This window comes from Monocercomonoides exilis, assembly GCF_001643675.1.
Source record: "Monocercomonoides exilis strain PA203 chromosome Unknown scaffold40-978991, whole genome shotgun sequence".
Lineage (NCBI taxonomy): Eukaryota > Preaxostyla > Oxymonadida > Polymastigidae > Monocercomonoides > Monocercomonoides exilis.
Window position 1 is genome coordinate 319,158 of NW_027150585.1, and position 10,653 is coordinate 329,810.

Here is a 10,653-nt window from a genome sequence, read left to right on the forward strand (position 1 = left end):
ACATGCCCTCCTCGTGGTTTAGGTGGTTGAATTTCATTAACAATTCTTGTATCGATGGCAATACTTCCGTTTTATTTTTTCGATAATTCCAACAACTTCTTTCCTTCCTTTTTGTCTTGCTTCAATATATTCCTCATATTTTCTGTTAATTGTACGTAAGGCTTTTGAATCTTTTTTGGATTAGGTGGGTTTGTTGTTGGACGTCCTCTTTTACTCTTTTTATTTTGGAACTCAATTTTAGGAAGCATCACATCAACATTATGATTCGAATCAGAAGAAGAGATGTTGAAAATAAACAATAAATACTTTAAACAATCAAAAAAAGAATTCACATACATGTTGAATTTCGAAGATCTCCCAACAAGGAAGAGAGTTTGAAAAATTAAGTCAACATCTTGATCGTTATTGACAAATAATTGTTTTCAAAAAAGATCAAAAAATTATCTATTCAAATCAGATTTGATTAAGTCAAATCAAATAAGATTGACTAAATGCAAATTTTTTGAGTCAAATCAAAAATATGCACTCAATTTGAAAAGTTCAACTAGAAATTCATTGATGTTTTTTAATTTATTTTCCTTTACTTAATCTCGAAACAAAGAGTTGGAGAAAATTAGAAAAAGTTCGAATCATATAAATTTGTTTGAGACACATCCGATAGTTGAATAAATGGGAACTCGATCCTAAGAAATTATATTCAAAAAATGGGAAATATTGATCCATTAACAACGTTTGTTTTTCGCTAATGTCTCAAACATCATTTCTCGAAGTCTTGAGTTCCGTCGAAAAGCGAAATGCAATTCCAGAACGAGTTGAAGTTGAAAAAAAAGGAGATAAAAGAATCTGTTTTTGATTTAACAAAAAAGTTGAAATGTGAACTAATAACATCATATTTCCGATTAACAGGCTTTGCTCAGCTTGAATCCGATCTCCTTGAGAAGCTTCTAAGCGATGAGGTTTCTCACCACAGAGGAAAGGAAAGAGCAGTTAATGAATTCAGAGATCAGTTATTCCTTTTGATGAATTTTTCGCATGATGGTTCAAAAACATTAACTCATTTTTCAGCATCTTTTTTCTATCAAACAAATAATTCAACAGTCAAGTTGCTTCATTCAATTGTTTCCGATGTCATAGAGCCACTTCCCCATTCATTTTTGACATTCAGAGAGAATCGCTTAATCGATATGAATGATGTTGCAATTGTTCAGGATTGCACTGTTTTACCAATAAACAGGCCAGGAAGTGGTCCGATGAATATCAAAAAATTTCATAATGGTAAACATCACATCTATTGCGAAAAAGTCGAAATTGGCTTGAACCCTGATGTGGAACAGCCTGCACAATAAGTCCAATCAAATAGGGTCCACTCATTGTTTTATAGTTTTAAAGGAGCATTATCTGCACTTCAAGGATCAACTTAAAGGTTCGAAAATTCTGGCTGACTCTGCTTATATGTGGGCAAAGCCAGAGCTTGATGCAATTATGACGAAGTCTGAATGTACTCAAGAGTTGGCATCGAAAATAGTTAAAGGAGAACGGTTTTTTGGAAGTCTCAAGACGCTATTTCATTTACGGAGGCAGTGGACTTTTGAGGCTGAAATGATAACAGATTATTTTATTGTTGCCTGTTGTTAAACGAATGACCATATTTTGAAAAATCCTTTGACTACTCACGATCTGGATGCAAATCAACGTTTTTAGATGCTCTGACAGTTGAGAATTTTAAAAGACAGAAGGCAAAGAACATTGCCAATGAACAATACAGAGTTAAAATGAAAAACAGACTCAATCTGAGCCAAGTTCCTTCACCAAGATTAACAATTCTGCCTATTCAGGCAGATGGCGTGTGTTTAATTTTTAAACACATATTGTTCTTTTCCATGTTATTTATACTTTTTTTTATATTAATATGCCATAACTTTTCTTTTTTTGATGATTCAGAAGAATCTCAAAACCCAAAAGATATTCTGATCGAAGAAAATATTACGAAAGAAATGAAAAAGAAAGTTTCATTTGAAGAAAAAGATGATAGAGACAAAAAAATAGAAAAAGAGAGTGGTATGACAAATAAAGAAAGAAAGGATACTTGAAATTAGCACTCCTGGTGTTTCCATAACCAGTGGATATCAACTCAATTATTTCGTGCATCATCCAGTTCCTCTGTCTCTTTATCAACAATTTTTTCAAATTCCTTTTGTCAACAACAAACACAAACACAGTTACAAGCTCTTCTCAAAGAAAAGCATTTAATATTTATTGTTTTTTCTTTTTCACATCATTAATTTTTAACTTTTTCAAAAATAAAACAGAAAGCTTTTGATAATGAGTTCTTGAATTTTTTTTTGACTTTATTTAACAAAAAATATAAAAGAAAACATTGAAATGCTATCAAATAACTGATAAACAAACAAAAATTGAAAAATTCATTAAGAAGAATATTTTTTTCAACAAATGTTTATTTTCAATTGATGAATTTATCAATTTCATAAATATAAACATGTTCATTCAAATTTATATTGTTTATTGTTGAATTTAGAGTCAGTATATCTGGTTTAAATGTTTTATTCAAAAGAAGAATCAATATTGAACATAGGGGCGATTCTTTTTGAAAAGTTGCAAATGTTTAATTTTCAAATAAATCAAAAATTTCATATTTTGCTAAGCATTTTGTTCACAAATATCAAACTTCACTTAAATGGAATCTATATCTTGATAATGCTATTTCTAACATTCTTGAGGAGATATGAAAGTGGAAACAGAAATGTGAGCAAAACATGAAAATTTTGATTAAATTTGAAAATTTAACATTTGTGACATTTAAAAAAAAAAATCACACATATAAGGAATATTTATTGAAATCATAACTATTTTCGCTGTACAAAATTTCAAAGATTATCAATTTTTCGAAAAAAATATTTTATTCTAAAAAGAAAAAGAATGATAATTGTTTTTAAAAACAAATGTTAGCACCGAATCAATGTGAGAAATGTTTTCAATTAATCTTTTCTCTTTTCTAAGTTCATTGGAAAATATTCATGACTAATTTTTGAACAGAAATATTTGTATGAAAAAATGTGATAACATAAATAATCACAAAGGTTTTTTAAAAAAAGCAAATATGAAAGTTTCAAAAGTGGTATATAAACATTCACGTTGTCACACGTTTTAAATTTTCCAAGTGCAAGTGAAATATCTGGTAAACAAAATAAGAAAGATCATATCATAAAATAATAAAAATCCCCAACTGGAAACAAAAAAATTAAAGAAAAGTTCAAAAAGTCAAAAAAAAATTCAAAAAGTTCTAACTTTATCAATGTGATTCAGTCGAATTTTTGTGATTCGAAAAAATGAATGATGTTCTCGTTCTTCCATTAGTCGGGGAGGAAACCCGATCCATTTTTGATCAAAAACTTTGATTAATGTTTTTGATCAAAACAATGGAAAAAAAACCTTCTCTTGTCAGAATTAAAGCATCGAGTGATATGCGTTCAATTGGAGATGAATTTGTCAAGGCCTTGTATGCCTATGATATTTTACAATACTCCGGTCGTGAAATCGAGGAAAGCGGGTTAATTTTGAGAGGATGTTTTGTGAGAGCCTTGAAAGCAAGAAAAGAAGGGAGAGATTAAAGAAAAAATGGGAGACCAACATTGTTTACAAAAGAAGAAGAAGATGAGTTTGAACAGAGGATTTTGGAGGACATGAGGATCGGAATTTATCACACGAAACGAAATATTATGCAAATGGAGTGAAAATATGTGTTTTCATCATTTTTTTAACTTATTTTGTATTTCAGGCAAATGAATTGCTGAGCAAAAAAAGAAGCAAAGGAGAAGAAATCAAAACTGAGGATAAGCATTGGGTTGATGGTTTTTTGTTTGGACAAAAAAAACCTGCAAATGCCGAAACCGTTTCCCATTGGAAGGGATGCATTAATATTCAAAGCAGTATAAATACCGCTTTTCGTTTTCAACGTAAAATATTTCTTCAAAGTGAAACGAATACATCAATTGATGTTCAATATTGAAGAAACATCAACAATTTTTTCATCTTTATTAGTAGAATAGGTATCTTCATTATCTTTTGTTTCTTCATCAATCACTCCAGAATCATCTCTCCCAAAATCCACATCAATCATTTAAATGATTAGCACTGATAAGTGTTGATGCCCTGCATAAAATTTCATGCCCTTCAAAACAATTCCATTTGAATATCTTCTTGCAACAACCTCAACTGAAGTTTTTATCCCAACCACGTCAGACTATTTAACATCATCATTATTTGCTGAATTGTTTGAAAAAATATTTTTTTACCATAAATAAACAAAAAACCGTTCACTGTCGGAAAGCAATATGATCATGCCATACTTGTTAAAAACGGAGTTACAGGTCATTTAAGCTACAAAATGAAAAAAGTTGCAGAGACAAATTAATGGATTTTTCGAACTTCATTCTCACAACTCTCATTTTCTTCCTCCCAACTTCCAATTTGTGTTTGTGAGTTTAAAATGGAATTTTAGCAAATCAACGTTAACCGGGAAGTCCACCACAGCTGCGGAGAGAAAAGAATCATTTGCTCAAACTTTTTAAAATGGACGATCAGCAGCAAGTTGCACATCAACGATTATTGCTTTATAAAGGATTTGTGGTTTATTTTCAATAAACAAAAATGAAGTTTTGAATCGTTTGCCTGATACCCCTCCTCAATGGGCTGCCTCACAAATAAATCCTGAAAGAGCGCCAGAAGGTGCTTCATATGGAGCAGTCTATTATTCATCTGACGACGGTCATCAACTTTAAGCTTAAATTAATACATTTTCTCAATTTCTGTTAATTATCCAGTTATTTGAATTTCTGTTAAAGTTAATCGTGTTTATTATTTTATACAGTTTTTTTTACTGTGAACAGTGCATTTTTCATATATCGGACATGTTTTTTTCATAGAAAAGAACTTTAATTTTTATTAAATAATCATAAATGTATTTTTGATCATTGGGTTGTGTTTCCTCCACTGCTAATTAATCGGGGTCGAAACCGGAGACGGGGAACAAACCCGAACAGCTTTGATCAAAAGTCTTGGTATAGTTTTTCACACAAATAAATATTTTTTCTCAATTCCAGAAAGATTTCAACTGTGTTTTGGTTTTTAAATGAACAAAAATAATATGAAACATGTTAGAAATTATCTTCTTTCAACAGAAAAGAAAAAATAACGTGTTAAATCCAGTATATCAGTAAAAAAACATATTTATGGAATAAAATCTGTTAAATCATCAGAAGATCTGTAGATTGCTCCGTATGATGCTCCTTCTGGTGCTTTCTGAGGTTCTATTTCTTTCACATCATATTCTGGACGGTTTTTTAATAATCTTTGGAGAAGTTCTGTTTTGTCCACAGGCCACATGCCACACACTTTCCATGAAAATTTAATTGTCTCGGGGTAGCTTTCAACAGACAATCCATTTCGTAAAACTGATACAAATTCATCTCTTTTTGAAGAAGCTGTTGTTGTTTTCCCGCAGTTTATTGATTTGGAGAAAATTCTTTTCATATTAGCGAAGATAAATTGGTCATTCGGCTGAAGAAGATGGGATGTGTGCGAAGGCAGTTGAATTAGATCAATCAAATTGTCTCTGCAAATATTTCTAATTTCTTCTTGGAAATGACCCACTCCTCCATTCATGATTAAAACTGCGTGCGCAAACCCCATGCCTTTCGCTTTTCTTTTTTTCACAATTTCTGTGATGAATCATTTCTTAAACAAATCCAAAAGCATAGCAGAAGTTATGTGTCCATTTGTTAATGGGATGAAAACTTCTTGAGACGTTGTTGAAAATAGATTTTCTTGTGGGATTCTTTTGAAGGGCATTATGGTGGGTGTTAGGTTTCGACAACCGTCTGTGTTTGTCTTGAAGACAATTGTTGCAGATGTTGGAGGTGAAGTTTCAAGGATAAATGAGGAAATTGTTGTGGAAGATGTTGCTGAATAATCGTTATGCTGATAAAAAAAAATAGAAGAAGTTTCGTCAAAATTAATAATAAGTTGTTAAATTAATATCTCATCATTGTGCAATTTTTCAAAATTTAAAAAAAGGCAATAATACCTTTTTCCATGACTGAGCTATTCTTCCAATAGGCAAATATGAAGGAATCTGCAACATGATTTTTGGATGCCTTTTCAAAAATCGATCTATCCAATGTTTGTATTCAATCTTTATTTTCTCTCCTTCTATAGGTTTTTTTAAAAGATGTTCATTTGCCTTATTTCCAATTGACAATGAAATAGTTGCAAAAACAACGAAAAACAAACCATTTGAGTGATATCCGCTTTTGTTGGATATTTTCCATTCCTTATATCTTCAAGTCCGCGCTCTTCGAAGTCAGTATCTTTATGTTTGTTAAACAATGTTGGTTTTCTGCATTTTCCAGTTTCTCTTCCACAAGTTCTAGCTTTCAAGGCACGTTGTAATGAACATCGATTAAGGATTCCACATTTATCATTTTATCGTTCCGAATATACCAAAACATCATGGGCGTTTAGAAAGATTGTCTGAAGTGACAACTTTTTTTCAAATTTGTGACAAATTCACGGATGTGTCAAATCGACGTGTCATTTCCCATACTATATTCAACAATATTTCTCAATCATTTTAAAAAAAACTTGAATTTAATGTAATATGAGTTCCATTTGTGCAAAATTATCCTTTTTCAAAATTTTGACAAATTATGATCATGTTTGTCACAAAGTGTTATTAGCGGAAATATTATTTATTCTATTATTGAATTTTATAATTTGAGACATTTGTCGTTAATGATCGTTCGTTGTTCACAAAGGAGATAAAATTTTAGTATTCAATTTTTATTGTAATCAATTGTTTTTGAAATGATCAATCAATAGCTTCGAATTCTAAAAAAATATTCATTTGAAAAGATTCGGACTTTCTGTTTCAGAGGAACTATCAGAATTTGATGAATATGAAGAAATTCTAAATGAAGAAAGCTTTATGCTATGTGAAAACGAGATCTTCACTGATTTCTTTTCAATAAACTTTCAGTGATGAATTGGATTATTATCAAATCGGAGATATCGACATGCATGCCTTCCATGAATTCGAAGATGATGTGATTTTTGCGGTGACAAATAAAAAACTTCAAGTCGTTTACGAAATTTCAAAGGAAAAGGAGAATGAAGCAGTCGATTCATTAAAGATTTCAATTCATTCAAATTGGAATTTCAAAATAAAAAAAATCATTCAATTAATTTTTCAATAATTCATTAGTGAAGTTTACCAAGGAAACAAAAGAATAATATGCATCATAATTTATAACACACATTCTTTCAACAACCTCAGTTGGTGTCCTTGAGAGTCCACCTGCATATTACAGTTAAATTGCATCACAGGATGGAATGGAAACGATTTTTTCCAACATTTGTTATTGCATTGGAACAGCTCCTTGTGGTGAATCTCCGAGAGAACGACTTTTTTCAAGATTAAAGCGAATTGTCGGTGATCTTCGAAATTCTCTTTCATTTGATTCTCTCAATTCATTGCTTCAATTATGATCATGATTAATTTCATCTCAGTTTGTTGTTCGAACAATAATCTATTTCTGATTTTTTATCGGCTTTATCAGTTTAGTAGTATTAAAATTTCGTTTCAATAATGTTGAAAAATCCACAAAAGAATCACTCGAATTATTTTTTTTTTTTTGAAAGTGTTTTAGATCAAATGAGACAAGTTCATATGTTCATTTATTAATGATGTGAATGTAACACGAGAAAAAGAATACGGTGATTTTGAAATTTGTATTTGTTTTTTTTTTGGATGACAGGTCGATTGAAATATTGAACAAAATGAGGGATGCAGTTTATTTGTTGAAAAACAAAAACATTAAGCAAAAAACGTGAATGAACAAAATATTAAAACAAAGAAGGATTCCACGTTTGTCGGAAATTGTGGAGGAAGAGTTTGTGGTTGATGTATTGAGGAAAATGATGTTGTTCTTAAACCTGAAGGAATTGTGTCAGTTGTGTTATAGGATCGAGAATATGCGAGTGAAGTGGGAGATAAAAGAAAAGAAGAACAGTTTTGTGATGTTGAAGAAGAGAAAGGAAACTCTCCAACAGCACACAGAGACAAGTGGAAAGATTCAACGAAAACAAAGAAAAGATGGAAGAGGAAGTGGCATCGTTTGTTTTAGAAAAGCCATGACTAATTCGGCCGAGGAATGAAAATGAAGGGACAGAAGTGGAGAAAAAAAGTTGCACACTGCAATCCACAGAATATGTATTGAATAACGCTTCGTCAGTAGATAACATTCTGCAAGAGATTGCAAGAGCATTCTTGGAGATGCGGCTTCAGCAGCAGGTTAGCTTTTAAGAAAAACTGAAAATGAAATATCAGAAGGAGTAGGAAAATGTGAGAAGCATTTGAAAATTCAAATAAATAATTTTCATTAATCATGGAACAAGGAAGAGAGTGCAGAGATGAGGAGAAAAACTTCAATAATAACAAGGAAACAAAGACGGAATTATCGGGGAATGATCATGAGAAGAAGAGGAAGTGTTAATCAAAAAGGAAGTGATGGAAGAGGAAGAAGAAGATTATGAAGCAAACGGAATATGAGAATTCATTAATGATAAAGAAGAAACGTTGATTATTAAAACCTAATATTTTTACCGCTGTTCCAGTCAAAGACGACATTTTTGTTAAATGAAACATCAAAGTCAATGATTGCAGATTAACCACAGCATTCAACAGCTCCTTGGATAGTAATGTTGAAGTGAAGAATAGCCATATTTGGGATTCCAACTTATTTTTCTTTTTCTTTTTTTGTTTTGCAATAAAATATGTTCTTGTACACCAAAAAAATTGAATAATATTTCAAACTTTCATAGTTTTTTCCAACTGAATAAAATATATGGAAAGGTTTTAAAACTTGTAATAAAAGATCAAATTAAAATATTAGCAAACTCAATTTTATTAATGAAATATATATATCTTTAATTGTTGACTCCGCTTTTAAGGCAGCTTATCTGTACACAATTAGAAAAAACAAAGAAAATTTCTATTTCAAAAAATAAGAGAAATAATAGAAAAAACATGTGAATAATCTCCATTAATTTTTTTATTTTTTTGGTTGGTGTGTTGTTTAATATAGAAAATTCGTAAAAAGGATTTATCATGTAAACAATAAGTTGAAAAAATGTTAATAATTATTTGAACAAAAAGAAATGGATGCATTCATTAATCCAATTTTAACAGGTGATTTTATAATGCTGAAAACAAAAGCAATTCTATTTTTTGTTTTTTTCTTTTTGAGCCAGAAAGTGAAATCCAACTCCATCAATTAACAAAAATTTATTATTTATTTATTTCCTAAAACAGATTTGTTGTCTTTTGAAAAACAAGCTTGAAGCAACACTTTATTAAAAGAATGCAAAGAACATAGACGTTATGGAATGCCTTTGACGAGAATGAGAAAAAATGGAAGAGTTCGAAATAGCAATGAATATATAATTATGGTTTCCTTATCAAGAAAAAACAAATATTTACATGCTTTAATCAAGGCCTCAGCGCAGACTGACATTTTTTAATTAGCTCGACAAGTTGACTGACATTACTGTCAGCTTGTATTTGATTTTTTGATTCACGAAAAAACATTCAATGAAAAAAATTGCTTCTTTGTTTGCATTGAATAATATTTTTTAATTTTTTATTAAATGAAATTTCACTTGATCAGAGCAAACAAATATTTAATTTATTGCTTTTTTAAAATTTCAATGGGTTATTGACAGATCTTTATCGAGATCAGTCGGTCGAAAAAATCGATCTGTCGTATGTGTCTATTTCTTTTGACTTTTGTTTCTAAACAGAAATTATTTCCATTTCTATTTAATAATGAAAACAGTTTATGATTTTTAATTAAAGTCTTTTTGAATTAATAGAAAAGGCAAATTTTGCATGTTTGATATAAATAATTAATCAGTCCAAAACTTTTTTTGTCAAACATTTCATCTTTTCAAATGAGTCACTGTTAAGAATATATATATTTGAATAAAGTTTTTTTTCTGTTCCACATTAATAACGTGTTTTTAATTTTGTGAACAAACACGATATGTTTGGGAACAGCAAAGGAAGACATAAGAAATGTGTGACAAAGATCTTTGGAATAATATAAAAATACGATTAACAGAAAAAGTTACGAAATGAAATTGTTTCTGATAACGATGAAGAATGGTTATTATTTGTGATAACCAAAACATAGCTATGGCAACTGCAAAGGGAATAATTACTCATCCGAGCGGAAACTGAAAGTAGAAGCGATGCCACGGAGATACACAGTGTTCAATTGTCAAACAGGAAATAAAAGAAAAAGAAAAAAGCAGCAAAGGATCAAAAAAGAAAGTTGAAATGGTACTGAAAACTGAAGAAAAAAAAATAGAATATTATTGGTTATTTTCTATGTGCAGTCTTTCTTCTTCTCATTCTCTTCCTCTTCATCATCATTTTCAAGCAGCACATTATTACAGTTGCTTCAACAGACAAGAGAATGAAACAATCGCAATCATTGATTTTATTGAAATGCCCTCTTCTCAATCCGCCATTTGATTATGATCCAACTTCTTATTCATCTTTTTCACCATCGTTTG

At 30.4% G+C, this 10,653-nt stretch overlaps 1 protein-coding gene across 1 annotated transcript; it reads right to left on the bottom strand.

The window, feature by feature from the left end:
• Positions 1-5,247: 5,247 nt before the first annotated feature.
• MONOS_14969 (uncharacterized protein) lies at positions 5,248-5,550 on the bottom strand (the record flags this gene model as incomplete). Its single annotated transcript, XM_067867812.1, has 1 exon — positions 5,248-5,550. The coding sequence occupies one exon, from the start codon at positions 5,548-5,550 to the stop codon at positions 5,248-5,250; it is 303 nt and encodes a 100-aa protein (XP_067722714.1).
• Positions 5,551-10,653: the final 5,103 nt, after the last annotated feature.